The sequence below is a fragment of the Suricata suricatta genome, chromosome 13 (assembly GCF_006229205.1).
Source record: "Suricata suricatta isolate VVHF042 chromosome 13, meerkat_22Aug2017_6uvM2_HiC, whole genome shotgun sequence".
Taxonomy (NCBI): domain Eukaryota; kingdom Metazoa; phylum Chordata; class Mammalia; order Carnivora; family Herpestidae; genus Suricata; species Suricata suricatta.
Genome location: NC_043712.1, coordinates 4,912,645 through 4,931,459, shown reverse-complemented (window position 1 = coordinate 4,931,459; position 18,815 = coordinate 4,912,645). Strand labels below are relative to the sequence as shown.

At 49.5% G+C, this 18,815-nt stretch overlaps 1 protein-coding gene and 1 long non-coding RNA gene across 3 annotated transcripts in view; both read left to right on the top strand.

The window, feature by feature from the left end:
• ABL1 (ABL proto-oncogene 1, non-receptor tyrosine kinase) overlaps nt 1-18,815 on the top strand; it is a 141,002-nt gene that overhangs the window by 93,881 nt on the left and 28,306 nt on the right. For both annotated transcript variants that reach the window (XM_029919795.1, XM_029919794.1), the window contains exons 2-3: nt 17,393-17,566; nt 18,331-18,626. In XM_029919795.1, coding sequence (XP_029775655.1) covers nt 17,393-17,566; nt 18,331-18,626 — 470 coding nt within the window. The remainder of the gene's footprint in view (nt 1-17,392; nt 17,567-18,330; nt 18,627-18,815) is intronic.
• Nucleotides 42-859, top strand: LOC115276041. Its single transcript, XR_003901788.1, has 2 exons — nt 42-260; nt 575-859. It is a non-coding gene; the product is annotated as an uncharacterized LOC115276041 (long non-coding RNA).

Here is an 18,815-nt window from a genome sequence, read left to right as displayed (position 1 = left end):
GAGGGCGCGGGGCTGGGGTCCCCGCGCCCCGGAGGGCGGTGTCTCCGGGGCCCCCCGCCGCCGGGCCCGTCCCCGAGAAAGTTTGGGAACGCGAACTGTACAGGCCCGAACGGCCCCGTGAGCCCCCGTGGTGGACTTTCCAGCGTTAATTGGGAATTATGTGTCAAAAAGGTCGACCCGCGTTGGTGAAACATGTGATTTTCATTAAGTATCGTGTACAAAGGAACACAGCTCTACCATTTATGGATACGGAATTTCAAGTGATCTTTCTGCCCCACGCCCCCAACCCCCAACCCCAATCTTATCTGCAGACCACGAAGCGGTCTCAGGAATGCTCCCTTTTGGGGGGGGGGGCACGGGGGAAGCGAAGTTACACATTTTAGGAAGGCGTTTTGAGTGCCTCCCGCGTACTTGGCGGGGGAGGGGGAACCTCGCGTTGGGTTCGCTCCGTAACGATCGTAACGATCAGGGGGGAGCCAGGAGCATCTTACTTTTTGCCTTTTTTGCGTTCGGCTTTCCTTTCCGTCTCTCGTCCCCTGTGTTCTTAACTGTTCTCTCCCCTTTTCTGTGCTAGTAACAACTGAAAGAAAGCGAACCGGGGCCGGTGCGTGGTGGGCGTCATTTTGGACCTGAAATCGATCTGACTTAGGGACTGGTCATCCCCTAGGACCCTATGGACCCCGGATTCTGGGTCATACCCAGAAATCCTGCTGGTATTTCTCGGCCATTTTCACCTAGGACCTAAAACAGGAATAGAAATGTAAAGCTCTTCTTAGAGCAAGGAGGATTTCTGCTCCTGAGCCATGAAGTTGTAATGTTCGTCTTTTAAAAGGAAGGAGAAATAAACGAAGGCCTCATAGATGGTCTAGTCTCTTTTTCTTCCAACTTTTCCCCCCAATACCCAAGACCATCACGGGTCACCATTTTTTTCCGTTTTGACTTGAGGGCCTGCCTGGACTCCCACAAGCAGCCTCTCTCCCCTTGCTTTCTGTGATCCGGGGCCTGGGAGCCGGCTCACAAAATCCGTCATTTGGAGGGAGGAGATGGTTTATTTGTCCCTAAAAGTTGGCATTTGAAACAGCCAAAATCATCTTCAGTTAATGCGTCGCTTATTTTCCAAGTTGCTCAAAATTCTGAGCACATTCTCATTTACATCTGTATCGAGTTAGTGTTAGGCATTATCGTCTCCATTTGCAGATGGACGCCCACGGGCCCTGGTTGATGAACGGACTTTTGTAGCTGCAGAGCTGTGACATTGTTTTGTTTTCCTGGGGTGAGCTGGAGATTTGGTGCATTGCTGAGTGGCTGGGTTTTATTTTGGGGGGTGGATCTCATCTAAAGTGTCCTGTTGCTTCCTGTCTTGAAATCATGTAGCCAGCCTCTCAGGGCTCAGAAAACCCTAGTCCTCACAACCACGACTGCCCGGGTTTAAGGTTGCATCTAGGAAGATACCGCTCCAGGAAGTCTTTCTTGTTACTGAGTTTCCCTCGCTTCACTGTTACATTTAATTGTTGTGTACCTAAGTTGAGAGAATTTAACAAACCTCCGGAATCGCTTCTAGAAGGCTGGACGGGCTATTAGTCCCCGGGGAAGAACCTTTGCCAACATCTGGATAAGTAATCCAGCCTTTCTGTTTTTACTGACATCCTAAATCAATCAATCAGTGTTCGTTGACGCCCGCTGAGGGCGCAGGCAGCTCAGGGCACAGAGAGAGTGGAATATGGTCAGGTTTTCCATTTCTGTCAAAGATGGTTCCCGCCGACAGTGCGACCTGATCATGCATCTGCCGCTACCCACGCCAAGCCGTCACAGCAGCAACTAAATGCTTCCTGTATGCCAAGCAGTGGTTCAGTATTCTGTACGATTCAGTGTGCGTGTTTCTCGCGATGGCCCGGCGGTTATTTGCACTTTACCAATGAGGAGTCTAAGGCACCAGAAAGTTAGGACATTTGTCCAAGGTCCTAGAGCTAGCAAGTGGCAGTGCTGGGATTTGAACCCACACCGCCTGGCTGCCGAGAGCCCAGTTTCAGCCATCCTGTGCTTTCCCAACTGTGACTGTGACCTTTGGCGCTCTCTGTGGATGTGGAAATGGTATCTTCAAGTATGTCTGAAATAGGCTGTTCTTTCTTTTCTGGAAAACTAGTACTGATAAAAATGATCAATCATCTTTAGCAGAAGTTAAAAAATTTTAATGTATATTAAAATAGCTGCACGTGATAAAAAAACTTTCGGAAGGGTATTTAGTGAAAAGTCATTGTGTCTCCTATCCTGTTTCCCTACCCAGAGGCAATCACTTCAGAGTTTCTTGTGTGTTCTTCTGGAAATATTGTATGCATGTAAGAAGCATTGGAATTTTGTGTTCCAGCTTCGTGAAAATGTGTGTTTATAGCAGTATCTACTCACCGTGACCACATTTAGCTTTACGATCTTAGATTGACTTCAATAACCCAACTTTGTGATTATTGCTTCCCCCTAGAGATGTGGAAGAAAACATGAACACTGGCCATTAAAAAAATTTTTTTTATGTTTATTATTTATTTTTGAGAGAGAGACAGAGACAGCACAGGTGGGGGAGGAGCAGAGAGAGGGGGAGACACAAAATCTGAAGCAGACTCCAGGCTCTGAGACGTCAGCCAGAGCCCGACACAGGACTCCAACCCACGAACCATGAGGTCATGAACTGAGCCAGAGTCAGACAGTTCACCGACTGAGCCACCCAGGTGTCCTGAACACTGGCCATTTGAATTCATTCCCCCCCTTCACTTTTCTTTGTTTATGTTTGTGTTTACATACATTGTAAATGAACATTGTCCATGGGTGTGCCCGTTCTGTTCTGTGGAATCAAAATTTAATGCCTTGTGAAGTGAACTCTTCTTGAACCTTGAAAATTTATTCTAAGGGCCGCTTTAAAATGCTGCTTTTCAGCAGTTAACTTTCTGGCAAATTCTTTATGTGGTGCCAGCCACTCAGACTCACTGTTAGAACTGCTGCTGCCCAGAAGCTCAGGCTCCCTTTCTAAATACTCTGTCCGGAACCCATCACGTGCTTCCCTTGTTGGTAACAAAGCAAGTGCCAGCCTCGCTCAGGAACCTGACGGAAAGCCAGCCAGTCCTTCTCCCTTGAGGTTACATTAAAATTGTTGAGCACTTGTGATGTGACAGGCCCGGGCCCCAAGCACTCCATGGACACCCTCGTCTCATTTGCATACCGACACTGTGAGGTTTCTGGGGGGAGAGGAGGAGGAGGAGGAAGGCCCCTGCGCACTTTGGATGGAACGGCTTCTGGGTCTGGAGTCAGGAGATCCGTTTTTGCCTCTCCTCTCTCAGCCTCTCCATCTCTTTGCCTCTAAGACAGAGAGAACAGACGTCCTCTGTGCAGCCAACCTGAGGGGATGGTTTTGAGGACCTAGGAGATGATTCAAGGGAAAGTTCTCAAACCAATAAAATGCTAAGCGTTTGTATCCGTACCCGCGTGCGGTTCCTTTGCAGACGTCCCTAAGTGCAGACAGTTCCGTGGCTGGGACATCACAGAGTCCCCTTCTCAGGGGAGGCTGGCTGCTCCAGAGCCGGCGAGCCCGGGCCCGGATGCCAGTCCTGCTGCCCGCTGGTCCTGGGCACGGTGCTATCTGAGCCTCAGGGGCGTTGTCATTTCTAAATATGACTCCTGGCAGGCCCTGCTTCGTTGGTGGGAGATTCACGTGAGAGAGTTCATTGATGTTGTTGAGCACAGAGCAAGGATGTTAGCCCGTGTCCGCTGTTATTTTAACGAATACTGAGCAGTCTAAAATGTTGGCGTTGCCCGTTTCTTCAATGGCTGAAGTCATGATAGAATCGAGCTGAACTGCCTGCAGTTTTTCTTGTTAACAAGACCATTTGTTTCCAAGTTGGCTTTGATGCATATAAATAACACTTCTATCATTGGTTTTAAGGAAAAGGACCTTGACTTTCCCTGATCCTTTTTTTTTTTTTTAAGTTTTTAAGCGTTTACACCCAACGTGGGGCTCGAACTCACAACCCCAAGATCAAAAGCCGTGCGCTCTCCTCGCTGAGCCAGCCAGGCACTCCCCACGGCCGATCCTTTCTTACGCTCGTGCTGAATGTTCCGATTGTGGGAGAATCCCGGTGGTTCGTGATTGGCATCTCCCCCTTTCCACAGCCCTAAATAGGTGAACACTGAACACCTACCACTCATTACCCTGTTCTAAAATCGTCATAATTTTGCCGGTTGTAATCACAGATCTGAAATAGAAACAGGAAAACTTGTCGACGGAGAAGTTTAAAGAAAAATACAGAACAGCTTTCTACAGCATGACGACTATAGTTAACGGCACTGTGCTGTGTATTTAAAACTTGCTAAGAAAGTAGATCTTAAAGGTTCCCATCATATGGAAAAAATTTGCAGCCGTGTGGCAATGCACGTTCACTAAACTTAAAGTAACGAATCTTTTCACAATCTCTACATACAGCAAATCATTACGTTGTACTCCTGAAACTCACCGTGATCGGTAAACCATATCCAGAAAACTGGAAAAAACTAAGTACAAGAACGAAAGATCAGGTGGGATAGTGGAAGACTTTTTGCTTTTCCTCTTCATAGCAGATCATAATTAAACACCCAGAAAGATCCATAAAATAAATCCTTAGTCCTTTGGGGTTTGTGTTTTTGTTTTTACCTTTTTAAAGGAAGATTCTGTGTCTAACAAAAGCACACGGCCCCCTGAACTCCTTGTACTGCTCACCAGCTTTAATAATTACTGAACGTCGGACCGTCCTTTTTCGTACAGTGGACAGCGTCCATCTCCTAATCTGAAGGTCCCAAGCTTGAGTCTTAGGGCAGATTAAGTCATTTTTCATAGTCGGCTGGGCCCACGAGTACCTTGGTTAAAAAAAGAACACAGAGCAAATTATGGTCAATCTTGTTTTCTAGCCTCGTGAAGTTATACTTCCAAAGCTGTTTGGAAGAACAGCATGCTCATTACTGACATCTGAGTCTGACCTGGCCCTCAGGTGAGGAGGGCTGTTACTCTGAAATGGGCGTTCAGGGCCTTCTTTCTTACCCCACCCCGTCGGTACTCCGTTCTACTGTGTTGGGTGGCGGTGACACGGAAGGCAGACAGACAGGGAGACAGAGAAACAGGTGGGAATTAAGGAGGAGAGGGAGGCAGAGACCAAGAGGAGAGAGGCTGAGCCCCGGAAAGGGAGAGCACAGGGGACACGGGACTGGCGGGGGATCGCAGAGGCGGGCAGAGGAGGAGATCCAGAGAGGAAGGGAAAGAGCAAGATCCTGAGAGAGAGAGAGAGCAATGCCAGGGGCTGAGTGCGAGCCACGCAGACTGGTGGGTGGGAAACTGTGGGAAAGGCCCACGGGTAACCTCACCTCTGCCCCCATCACCTGGCCTCTCAAACGCCGTCATGGGGGGTTTAGTGCAGGTGAGGTGCGGCACAGTGCTGCCACTCAGTAAGCGACCATGAGTACCAGCTGTCACATTTGGTTGTGTAAACTTGAACCCCATTGCTCTTTCTTCAAAGATCTAATCCTTATCAGTCTTACCAGCCCTCAAGTTCAGCTGGTAGCACTCTATACTGAATACCATAAAACTGAATTTAAAAGGTGGGCCGTGAATGGAATTAGCCACTGCATTTTGGAGCCTAGATAACTTTTTTTTTTAATGTTTATTTTTGAGAGTGAGAGAGTGTGAGGGGGGCAGGGGCAGAGAGAGAGGGAGACACAGAATCCGAAGCAGGCTCCAGGCTCCGAACTGTCAGCACAGAGCCCGACACGGGGCTCGAACCCACGAACCGTGAGATCATGACCTGAGCCGAAGGCCGCTTGGCCTCTCAACCAACTGAGCCACCCAGGCGCCCCTCCCAGATACCTTTTTATGGCCCCATTGAATCACTCAGATTAGCAATAGGAGTAATAATGGCTAACAAGACATTCTCGGGAACCCACCTGCCCTTGGGTAGTCCCTTTGGTGAGTCAGGTTTAACCTGACCCAGGCGTCCTTGAGGACCTTTTCACGGGGAACAGGACACGTGCAGGGTGCACTTCAAGCCCCCCCGGCCTGGCAGGCAGAGGGGGGGCTTTCAGTCTGCCGCAAACGGCCTGTGATGGAGTCCGTGCTTCTCTGGTTAGTGGTCTTACAGCACACAGTGTGAATGGGGCCGGTGCAGGGATCTGGGGAACCTTTCCTCCCCCGCAGACAAAAAACAGGGTGTGGAGGTGCTGTCTGCCTGTGTCAGGACTAACAAATCCTGTTTCTTTTGAAAGCACAGAGAAGCGTACTTTTAGGTTGCACTGTGTTTGAGGATCTTGATCATGGTTTACATTCCATTAAAAAAAGAAAAAGATTGTATTTCCTAGATCTCTACAAGAGTGTTTCTGGTAAAGTGCTATCTGCTTTTCATCCTGCTCGGTCGTTTCTGCTGCTCTGACTGCAGGTTCACAGCTACGTAAGGTACACTCTCACGGTCACGACTTCACGACTTAATATTTTACTTTGTTGCTAAAGACAGTCAAGTGCAAGGGGTTCTACATCGCCATTCATAAACACCCAGTGGTGCTGCGTGTCCTGCCTTCCCCGGGGCAGAGGGTGAAGGCTGTGATAAGGGTCTCCGGGCACCTGGGGGGCTCAGGCGGTTAAGCATCTGACCTGGTCTCAGGTCATGGTCTCGTGGTTCGTGAGTTCGAGCCCCGCATCCGTCTCTGTGCGGACAGCTCAGAGCCTGGAGCCTGGTTCAGGTTCTGTGTCTCCCCCTCTCTGTCTGCCCCTTCCCCACTTGTTGTCTCTCTCTCTCAAAAATAAACATTAAAAAAAAAAAAAAGGACACCGGTCTCTGCCCCAGAGTTCACGTTATTGTGGGAACAAGAACGATGGAAGTACTTGTCTGGCCGTGCAGGGCCCTAGGGCCAGGCACCACACGGGGCCTTTGTGCAGAAAGTCTCTACCTGTGGCGTGCGTGGAGCCTGGTTAGATACTACCGCTGCCCTGTTGTGCGTCGGAGAAACTGAGGCTGGGAAATGAATGTCTTTGGGACCTGGGAGGCTGAGATTTAAACAGGGCGTGTCCACCCCGGAGCCCAGGCTCCCTGATGCCTCACCTGTGGGGCGAGGGGGAAGTCATGGACTAGGGGTGAGTTGGGGCGAGGTGCAGGGAGGAGGGAGGACCAGTCAGCGCACTAGAAGGAGTGAGGCCGGGAGGCCGGGAATGGGCGGGGGGTGGGGGGAGAGTAAACGGCTCTTGTCAGAGTGCTCACAGGCAGAGGCAGCAACAAGCTTCGGGTGGGCGTCAGCTGCCAGGGGCCTGGGGAGGCCGGAACGGGGACCCAGGGGTTGTGGGAGAAGCTGGTCGCAGACCAGACCCCGAAGGGCCTCGCGTACCCGCTTCCGGCGCGCGTACTTCCGCGAGCACCTGTTACATGCCGGGAGCAGCGCCCTGCCCGTTATCTGCACACCGCCGTCTGCCCTGCGGGGCCCCGGACTGGTCTGTCCTCTGTGTTGCCCCCGGTGACCCTGTCAGCACCTCGTGGCTGACCAGTGACGGGCAGGCAGGGTCTCTGCTGCCTCTGCCGGCAGCCATCTCTATGGGATTTTCATAGGAGAGCCTCATGGTCAGACCTGCATTAAAAAATTTTTTTTAATGTTTTTTATTTATTTTTGGGAGACAGACAGAGACAGTGTGATCAGGGGAGGGTCAGAGAGAGAAAGATACAGAATCGGGAAGCAGCTCTAGGCTCTGAGCTAGCAGTCAGCACAGAGCCTGACACGGGGCTTGAACCCATGAACCGTGAGATCATGACCTGAGCCAAAGCCAGACGCTCAACTGACTCAAGCCACCCAGGCGCCCCCAGACCCACATTTTAGAAAGACCCCTCTGGTGCCAGTGCGGAGGCGCAGTGGAGTGAGGCAGAGTCGGGAAGCCAGTCAGCGGCACAGTGGGGCACACGGATAGGACAGGAGCTTGAGAAGGGAAAGTGGCCACGACGCGGGTGGAAACTTAGCCGTGATGAAGTGGGGTGGGCGTGGGGGGCGGTGTGTTCAGAGTGGCTTGGAGATGGTGAGGCGCTCTTTTCCTTGGGTCTCTACGCTCCATCTCTGGTAACAGAGTCTTAGAAAGCGATACAGAATTCTTTTTATTTGCTTTTTGATGGAGCTGGCTTTGCATATCTTCCAGAAAGGCTGCACTCCTTGGACTGCTGATAGACACAGCGTGGAGAATTCGGTTTTCTGAACTTGATTCGCTAGGAGCATTATAATGTAAAGATTCCAGGGGAAATATTTAAACCTTGGTCTAAGTTTAAATAACTTTATGTTTGTTTCTTTCTTAAATTTTTTTAACATTTATTTTTGAGAGAGAGAGAAAGACCATGTGATCAGGGGAGGGGCAGAAAGAGAGGGAGACACAGAATCAGAAGCAGGCTCCAGGCTCTGAGCTGTCAGCACAGAGCCCGACGTGGGACTAGAACCCACAGACCGTGGGATCATGACCTGAGCCGGAGTGGGACGCTCAACTGACTGAACCACCCAGGCGCCCCAATAACTTTATGTTTTACTTGTTATTTTTCAAAGGAGTTTTCGGGGCGCCTGGGTAGCTCAGTCGGTTAAGCATCCAGCTTTGGCTCAGATCATGATCTCATGATTTGTGGGTCCAAGCCCCGCATCAGGTTCTGTGCTGACAGCTCAGAGACAGGAACCTTTTTCAAATTCTTTGTCTCCCTCTCTCTGACCCTCCTCTGCTCGTGCTCTCTGTCTCTCAAAAATAAATTTAAAAAAAAAAGGAGTTTTCTCCAGAAACTCATTTAGCTTAATGCTTAGGATGCCTGTAAGTGGGAAGTGCTAAAACTGCATTTATTTATGTATTTACTTATATGTTCATTATTATTTACTTTTAAAGTTTATTTCTTTATTTTGAGAGAAAGAGAGAACAGGAGAGGGGCGGAGAATCCCAAGCAGGCTCCACACTGTCCGTATGGAGCCCAGCATGGGGCTTGAACTCACGAACTGTTGAGATCATGACCTGAGCCAAAATCAAGAGTCGGACACTTAGCCGACTGAGCCACCCAGGCTCCCCAAAACTGCATTTATTTAAAAAGAAAACTGCGTAATTTGGACTTCTCATTAATTTATAGCGGCCTTCCTTGCAGCCCCTCCCCCCCTCCCGGATTACAGGGATTCTTCTGACCCAAATCTGTAGTGTAGGAGCTAACCTGGAAGCCCCTTGGGGTCTGGGGTAGAATTCCTAGAATTCCGGGGCCCTATGTCCTTGGATGGGGAAACTTTGGAACTTCATTTCACTGACTTCTAACTGAAAATTAGCATTTCTTTTTTTTTTTTTAATTTTTTTAATGTTTTATTTATTTTTGAGACAGAGAGAGACAGAGCATGAGAAGGGAGGGGCAGAGAGAGGGAGACACAGAATCTGAAGCAGGCTCCAGGCTCTGAGCTAGCTGTCAGCACAGAGCCTGACGCGGGGCTCGAACCCACAAATGTGAGATCATGACCTGAGCTGAAGTCGGAGGCTTAACCGACTGAGCCACTCAGGCGCCCCATCATTTCATTTTTTTTTAAGAATGTAGGTAACAAACCACAGTAACATTAGCAGTATCTGTGACTTCGTCACCGGAAGAGATCCAATACTTCCACATCCTGTAACAGCTGTGATTGTTACATACACGGGTCAATACTTTGAAATAATGGCCATTACTACTAGGTCTTGTTATTGAACCCATTAGTGCACATAATGCATTAGTGAAGATGCCCTGATCACAAACAAGTTTTTTCTGAAGATTTTCAGGACTGTTTCAATACAGTTGTTTTCCTATGCGGCCCCCCACGTTCTCTGCATTTGCAGACTGTTCCCAGCGGCGTGCCCTCACATCGCCAGAGGGTCCGCAGCCCGGATGAGGGGCCTCCCTTACTAGCCTGGCTCGCCTTGGGTCCTGTGTCAATCCTGCTTCCCTTGCTAGGCGAGGTCTTGGTCCGGATTCCCTTCCTGATGCCAGTGAGCAGCGAGCCGGCCCCTTCAGGACTCTGGCCCTCACTGCGTTCTTAGAAACTCGTCCACAGGGCAGTGCTGCTCTTCGATTTGACTTTGGCTGTTGAGGCCGCATACGTGTTCACCAGCTGTGTCCCACCCCCCAGGAGCAGAGGCCGCATGGGGATTCTTTGCATCTCCGCCACCTTGACCTACCCCTGCTCCCGGCCTGAACACCGTGTCTGGGGGGGCTGGGAAGATTTTGAGTGCGAAGTTAAGGCCAAGGCCGTACTCAACTAAGCCCGTGTCTTAAATAATCTTAGCCGCTCTGGGTGAGGGTGTAAATTACAAAATGAAGGGCCGTGTGGAGCAGAGGTACAATGACTTTCATCAAGTTCAAATTGTGGGAAATAATACTTTTCCTCTAAGCTCATATTATAAAAAGCTGTAGGAGGCTCTTGTATACTGACTTGAGAATAGTCTGAGCATGATCTCATCAGCTGGAACCGAGTATGAAATAAAACACGAAGCCTTCCCTCCTTTTTGAGCGATCTCTTTTATAGATTTCTGAATTACAGAGATTCCTTGAGCTGGAGGCTGATAGTGAAAGGCCCGCAGAGGAAATAAGAATAAAGCAACAAGGGTTTAAATAATCAATCGAATGCCAGCAAAAGTCAAGGGGATGTTTATCACGCCTGACACGCCCTGGCCCGGCCCCTTCCCCCACACCCAAGGGCCAGGAGCCTGGCCGTGGCTTCTTGGTACCCGGAGTGAACTGTGGCCTTGGACCACCGGCACCTGCAGGAAGGTGGGAAGCTTCCCAGGAATGTTTTTCCTGGAGGTGACATCGCCCCTCCCCTCGGGTCTGCCAAGTAGTCTCAGGGGCCCCTTCTGAAGGTCACGAACATTTTGCTTCTCTTCCTGTTTGCCCCGTGGTGGATTCAGGGGCAGCCCCTGGAAGTCTAGACCAGATATGCCTTATCTGAGAATCTTCCGGAAACATTTTTGATCACTGACTCACAACTTAAAGGATTATTTTTGTACAAGAGGATCTTTAAGTTGTACTTTAAAGACCGAAGCCGTTTTCTCAGCATACTTTCGAAGTAAATTAAACATGCGCGGGCCCAGTGGATTTTGTGGCATCCTTCTTATGGGATTTTTAAACAGGTTGATTTTCTCATAGTTGAACACCCGCCCCCCCATTCTTGGTGCTCAGCTGGCTAATTAGTAATGACTTTTCCTGAGTTTTATGGGTGAGTGAAAGCCTTTTTTAATGTTAACAGTATGGTAAAATAACAAAAGGGCTTTCAAAGGGGTGAGAGGCACTTTGGAAGATACAGATCTTAAATAGATTAGAAATGTGACTCAGGACTTGGCAGAAAATGTTCGCTAAAAACAGTGGAAGAGTAATAGCAAATGCTGAAATTTCTTTATTATTATTTTTTTATTTTTTAATGTTTGTTTTTGAGAGAGACAGAGCATGAGCAGGGGAGGGGCAGAGAGAGAGGTAGACACAGAATCCGAAGCAGCTCCAGGCTCCGAGCTGTCGGCACAGAGCCCGATGCGGGGCTGGAACCCACGGACTGTGAGATCACGACCTGAGTTGTGAGATCATGACCTGAGCCACCCAGGCGCCCCCGCAGAAGTTGAAATTTCTTTCCCAAGGCTTAACAAGAGCCAAAAGACCCATCGGAAGAACAGAAAAGGGGAGCTATTGGGGGCATCTCTCTTGAATGAAGCCTTGGGCCTTCTTTAAGGGTCTAACTTCCGGACAGTGGGCCTGGCAGAAAGCCCCGCGTTAAGCCTGGAAGGTCTAAGTACCTTTTGCAGTGTTGGCCTTGTAGGCTGTGATCGTTTTGAAGGTTGACGAGCATAGTTCACTATGAAATGAAGCAAGGAACTTGGCATGTATACGTCGTGAGTCAGTTTTGACATCAGCCTGGACTGGGAATTGACTGGAAGGTTTTGGTGTTGGACTGTGGCTACACTTCAGCGTCTCCGTCCAGAGGCATGCGTGAGCAGTACTTCCCTTTGGGCTTTGGCCATTAATTTGTGGAATGGAGCAAGAGCTGGAGAGGAAAGTCGAGAGACTGCCTTGGATTTCCTGACGTCCTGTTGAATCAGAAAGCAGTGGGAGGCCCTTTCCTTCCTGACAAAGGGCTCATCCCCTCGCGTGAAATTTCCAGCATCGGTCTCCGCGTCGGGCACGGTCCCTCTTGAACCCAGACCGTACATCCACAGGCACCCCTGGGCACGGAGCGGCCTCTGCCCCCTCCAGGTGTTTTCCAGGCCACTTCCCCCGATTATGTAACTTTGATCACATCCAGATGCCGCAGAATGTTTGATAGAAGAGGTCAAATGGCATTTGAGAAGAAAAGCATTTCTGTATTCATGACTTCGGTTTAATTTCCTGTGTGGGCCTGGTGTGTGCTCACGGCCACGAGGCTGGGGCTCCAGAGGGAGGCGTACAAATGTTTTCTCAGGACAGCACGGAGGAGACTCCTTTTCAGGTTGGATGATCGTTATGGAAGTGTCAGCTGGCGTCTGTTGATGGTGGCAGTGTCTCTGTTTTGGTACTTGGTTTCTGAATCACAAAAGCAAGCCGATTCCATTGTGAGAAACCGGCCAACAAATAGAAAAGAATAAAGAAGATGTTATAGGTTTGTAATCCCCCACCGCCCCCCCCAGCAACTGCTCTTAATGGCGCTGTTGACACACCAGCCACCCTGTGTCACCTGCCGTTTTGGTGCAGTTTCTTCCGTTCTTTTTTCAGTTTTTACAAAGTCAGGGTCGTGCTGCAAATAGGCTGTAATATGAGCAGTTATTGCATTATCAACGTTCCCGAGCCAAGAGTTGTTTTTTCTAAAAATGTTTTGAATGGTGTTATGAATGTATTCTGTATTACGATGGACCGCAAACTAATTTAATTTATATTGATAAAGACTTTGTACTTTCCCTTTTTCGCGCTGTTATTTAAAAGCAGCATGTAGAGGGGCACCTGAGGGGCCCAGTCGGTTAAGCGTCCAACTTGACTTTGGCTCGGGTTCGTGCTCTCTCTCTTTCTGTCTCAAAAAGTATCAGTATATAGAAATTCTGTATGCTAACAATGCAGTATATAGAAATAACCGGGTGGATCTCAGAGTAATTCCAAGAGGTAGATCAAAGGTTACGGAGTTCTTTAAAGGTTTGATTTGTATTTCCAAGTTGCCCTCCTTCTAAAGTATAGCAGTACATTTAAAAAAATTTTTTTTTAATGTTTTATTTATTTTTGAGAGAGAGAGAGAGAGACAGTGTGAGCAAGGGAGGGGCAGAGAGAGAGGGAGACACAGAATCTGAAGCAGGCTCCAGGCTCTGTGCTGTCAGCACAGAGCCCGACGCGGGGCTCGACCCCACGAACCATGAGATCATGACCTGAGCTGAAGCTGGACGCTTAACCCACTGAGCCACCCAGGCGCCCCTAAAGTATAGCAGTTCTTACAGCAGCCCCTAGCATGTTCCGTTTCATTGAAGCCTTGCACTAACTTAGCCTCCAGAAAATGCACCTGCCGATTTGATGAAGAATTGGCATTTCTTTGATTATTAGCCAGGCCTCCTCACCTGCTTCCCAAGTTTAATGGTCATTTACATTTTCTGTGAATTGCTTATTCATGCTTCGGTCCTTTCCCCACCCTCACCTCAGCATAGGCGGGATTTACCTTGTTCTGTTGATATGCAAAAGCTCTTTCATGTAAGAATCCTTAGGCTAATGGTGTAAATATGACCATAGTAGGGGAGCCTGGGGGGGGTCCGTCTGTTAAGTGTCTGACTTCAGCTCAGGTCATGATCTCGTGGTCCACGAGTTCAAGCCCTATGTCAGGCTCTGTGCTGATGGCTCAGAGCTTGGAGCCTGCTTTGGATTCTGTGTCTCCTTCTCTCTCTGCCCCTCCCCTACTTATGCTCTCTGTCTCTCTCAAAAATAAATTTTAAAAACATTTAAAATATATATATAAATAACTATAGTAGAAGCCCTTTGGACTCGCTTCCACTGAACCCACTTGGTGCATTGGCCGTGATGTTCTACTTCCTGCCACGCCTGCCTCCCCAGTGCCCGGGACCCACAGCCTGGGTCAGCCACCCCACCGCCGTCTGCTGCCTCTTACTGATCCGGCCACACCACGAGCCCCTGATGTTTCTTTCCAGATCTCTTTATGTCAGATACACTTGTTGTTTTAGTTACTTGGTTAACATGAAACCAGTGAAATACGTTGTAAAAAGAGAACTGTTTCTGTGAAATGCAGATGGATGCCTTAGACTCAGGAAAGGCAGGTGATTTTACACGTGGCTGCTGACCTGGTGTGGGCGAGCCGATCGTACGCCGGGTCATAGCACATGGCTCCCGCGTCCCCATCTCCAGCCGGCAGCAGACTGAAGCTGGGAATGAGCCCCGCACGTGCCCACCTTCGGAAGGACAGGCCTCGTCCCTGCGAAGCCAAGGCCAGCAGCGCAGCAAGCATTCGGGTGGGGGTGGGAGAACGCACGTGTTCGTGGGAAAAATAATTTTCTGCTCGTAACCAGCTTCTTTCGGCTCATTGATCAGTCCCTGATCACAGCGGTGCTCGGGGTTCTTGGAGCCCTTGTGAGTACTCGGGAGTTTGGGGGCCTTCCCGTCCCCGAGGCTTTGCCCACCTTCTAGGAAACGGCGGTGTTACAAGACCCTCTTCCGTGAAATTATCTCTGCCCTCATGATTCATGCAAGGAGATGAGGACAGGGACGACATAATTTGGGATCTCCTCTTTTAGCAAAACCGCTCCTGGAGGTTTCCTTCGGTCAGGAGTGCAGAAAGCTAACATCGGAAGACCCTCGTTTTTTAGGTTGTACCGGTTCATTCCAATGAGATTTTTTTTTTTAATGTTTATTAAATTTTGAGAACAAGAGCAAGAGAGAGCATGAGCAGGGGAGGAGCAGAGAGAGAGAGGCAGACACAGAATCCGAAGCAGGCTCCAGGCTCTGAGCCATCATCACAGAGCCCGACGCGGGGCTCGAACCCACGAACTGTGAGATCACGCCCTGAGCTGAAGCCGGACGCTCAACCGACTGAGCCACCCAGGCGCCCCCCCCAGTGAGAGATTTTAACGAATGCCATTTTTGGAACTTCTCCAGTTGTGTTTCTGGAAGGTTAGCCTTGTCCCTCAGCTGTCTTGGATGCTTCCAGTGGTGTTTTTCTGTTTCTTCTTGTTTTTGGAAGTGAGTACTGTAGAGTCAGGCCTATTCCTGAGACAAGGGTACTGCCCAAGGAAGGATGTTTTGGGGGGGGGATTCCTCCAAATCCATAAAGAGGGAGTTTTATTTTTTCATTATTTTCAAGAATTGTGTTTTTTAAGTAATCTCCACACCCAACATGGGGCTTGAACTCACAACCCCAAGATCAAGAGTCGCACACTTCACTAAGCCAGCCAGTGCCCCTAAATAATTTTCTTGTCATTTGGGATTGGCTTCCACTTATAGGAAAATCAGAATTTCCCCCTTTCTCTCCTTTTATAAAGATTGATTTCTTATCATAGGTTCCTTAAATGAGTGTTTAGATTTCAGTCCATAATATCCTGTGACTGTTAAGATCTACTTGAAGTAGATTTGTTGGCTTAAAAAAACTCCTGCATATCATAGAGAAATTCTAGCGAATTTGAGCACAGTTCAAAAAAAAAAGGAAGAAACTTCAGGAAAAAATAATCAACTATTTGATCCTATAGTGAACAATAGCTACACGTTCTTTTTTTTTTAATGTTTTATTTATTTTTGAGACACAGAGAGACAGAGCATGGGAGGGGGAGGGGCAGAGAGAGAGGGAGACACAGAACCTGAAGCAGGCTCCAGGCTCTGAGCTGTCAGCACAGAGCCCAACATGGGGCTCGAACTCACGAACGTGAGATCATGACCTGAGCTGAAGGCGGAAGTTTAACGACTGAGTTACCCAGGCGCCCCTAGCTACACGTTCTTAATGTAAGAGATTGATTGGTTTTCAGCTTTTTACCATCTGCCCACATGCACAACACGAGGGACTTTATTATTACAGAGTAGAAGAAACTTACAGTTTTTACGCAGTAAACGAAAACGTAAAGAAGGCCGTGTTGGAGAGTGTGGGGGCGCCGGCGGGAGGGTAGGATGTTAACACTCCCATCCTGTGAGGTAAAGAGCTGGGGTGCGTCTCTGGCTGGAGCGCAAGACATAAAGGCGCAGGTCTGTTACTGACCATGCAGAGGTGACCGTAGAGGGTCACCCAGGAGTCCCGGGGGTGGAGACAAGGCAGCAGCCAGAACACAGCCGTCGCCTGAGTGTAGAGAAGAGTGGGGTGGGAGGTTTTGTCCTTCATTTATAAGCCCTTTCTTTGCTATTTGATTTTCAAATTATGTGCATATATTAGGAGCGCCTGGGTGGCTCAGCCGGTTAGCTTCCCGCTTTGGCTCAGGTCGTGATCTCACTGGTGAGTTCGAGCCCTGCTTTGGGCTCCGTGCCGTAGCCGTGGAGCCCGCTTCTGATCCTGTGTCTCTGCCCTTGGCACACGAGCGCACGTTCTCTCTCTGTTAAACATTTTTAAATGTGCATGTATTAAATTTGATATATTTTTAAATCTTTTTTATTAAAAAATTTTTTTTATGTTTTTATTTTATTTTGAGAGAGACCGAGCGTGAGAAGGGGAGGGGCAGAGAGAGAGGGAGACACAGAATCCAGAGACAGGCTCCAGGCTCTGAGCTGTCAGCACGGAGCCCGATGCGGGGCTCATGCCCCTCAACTGTGAGATCATGACCCGAGCCAAAGCTGGACGCATACCCAACTGAGCCACCCAGGCGCCCCTATTTTTAAATCTTTTAGAGAAACTTTTGTTCCATATTATAAGTAAGCAGTGGCAAACACCTGTAAGGATGGACTGTTTCTGGTTTTGGTTTTTTTTAGTATTTTTTTTTAAGTTTTACTTACTTATTTTGAGAATGAGAGAGATGTGGGGTGGAGGGGCAGAGGGAGCGTCCCAAGCAGGCTCTGCACGGTCAGCGCAGAGCCCGACATGGGGCCTGAACCCACGAACCAGGAGATACTAACCTGAGCTGCAGCTGAGAGTCGGTTGCTGAGCCGAGCCACCCAGGCGCCCTGGACCGTTTCTGTTTTTAACTGAGTTCATTTGGAATTAATGAGCGTAAAAAGCTGAAGCTATTTAGGAAGAGTAATTGCCACCTTGGCAGGAAAATGCTTGACGCCTTTCACAGCATTTGGGGAAGGAACAGTCCCATTTTTATTTTACCGCCTTTCTTATTAATACAAAGCATGTGTAGATGTTAAGAAATGAAATAAATTAGAAACATATAGTGATGGAAGCAGGCTATCTTTGCTTCCGACACTAAAACTCATCTTCCCCCCACTTCTTCCTGTTTCTCTCTCCTCTCTTCCAGAAGCCCTTCAGAGGCCTGTAGCATCCGACTTCGAGCCCCAAGGGCTGAGCGAAGCAGCTCGTTGGAACTCCAAGGAGAACCTTCTTGCTGGTCCCAGTGAAAATGACCCCAACCTTTTCGTTGCACTGTATGATTTTGTGGCCAGTGGGGACAACACCCTAAGCATCACTAAAGGTAAGAGGGCTGCAGACCGGGTGGGGGTTGCGGGAGACAGAAATCCGGCTTTACCGGAGCAGTTTTAAACTGCGGCTTGGAAGTGCAGTTGTTGTTTTAAATGTTTTTTATTTATTTTTGAGAGAGAGAGGGAGAGAGAGATATAGCATGAGCAGGGGAGGGTCAGAGAGAGGGAGACACAGAATCTGAAGCAGACTCCAGGTTCTGAGCTAGCTGTCAGCACAGAGCGTGACGCGGTGCTCGAACTCAGGAACTGTGAGATCATGACCTGAGCCGGAGTCGGGCGCTCAACTGACTGAGCCACCCAGGCGCCCCGAAAGCGCAGTTTTAAAGTCAGATGCAGAGGGGTCCATAAAAAGCCCAGCATCTTCCTAAAGGAGAGGAGGTCCTGTAGAGTAAGCGTCCTTAGGGAAACAGAGCATCCTCTGTTACATAGTGAAAGGGACACATGCGCCAAACACTGAAAACACGGCTCTTGTTTTAAGAAAATGTTTTTTCCCTAAGAAGCTTCCTTGCACTGGGAACAAACACCTGAGCACACATCACGTATTTGTGGAAACCGAGGCTGGGTATTTCTCGGCAGATTCAGCACAAACAGTATAAACACGTTACCCTCCTGCACACGCGTAAACGCAGGTACAGGTGCGGATTCGCTCAAGCACAGTAGATCGTTAGGCCCTCGGACGTTCGTAGTCCCGTGAGGGTCCGCGGGCATGCGCGCCGCCGGCGCTGGAGGCTCACGTCTGGTTCGCTTCCCTTCTCAGGTGAGAAGCTCCGGGTTCTGGGCTACAATCACAATGGGGAATGGTGCGAAGCCCAAACCAAAAATGGCCAAGGCTGGGTCCCGAGCAACTACATCACGCCGGTCAACAGCCTGGAGAAGCACTCGTGGTACCACGGGCCCGTGTCCCGCAACGCCGCCGAGTACCTGCTGAGCAGCGGCATCAACGGCAGCTTCCTGGTGCGGGAGAGCGAGAGCAGCCCCGGCCAGAGGTCCATCTCGCTCAGATACGAGGGCAGGGTGTACCACTACCGCATCAACACTGCCTCCGATGGCAAGGTAGGGGCGCGGGGGGCTGGGGCAGGGGCGGGGGGGGGGGGGGAGGCCAGGAGGGCCCGGAGCCCCTGCCCCTGGGCTTGACAGGCCCTCACGGCAGAGCGCAGCCAGGAAGACGCCCCAAGACGGGAGCTTCAAGTACACGGCAGTTCCGTTCGCCTAGGAAGGACGGTCTGTGAGGGGCCGGTCACG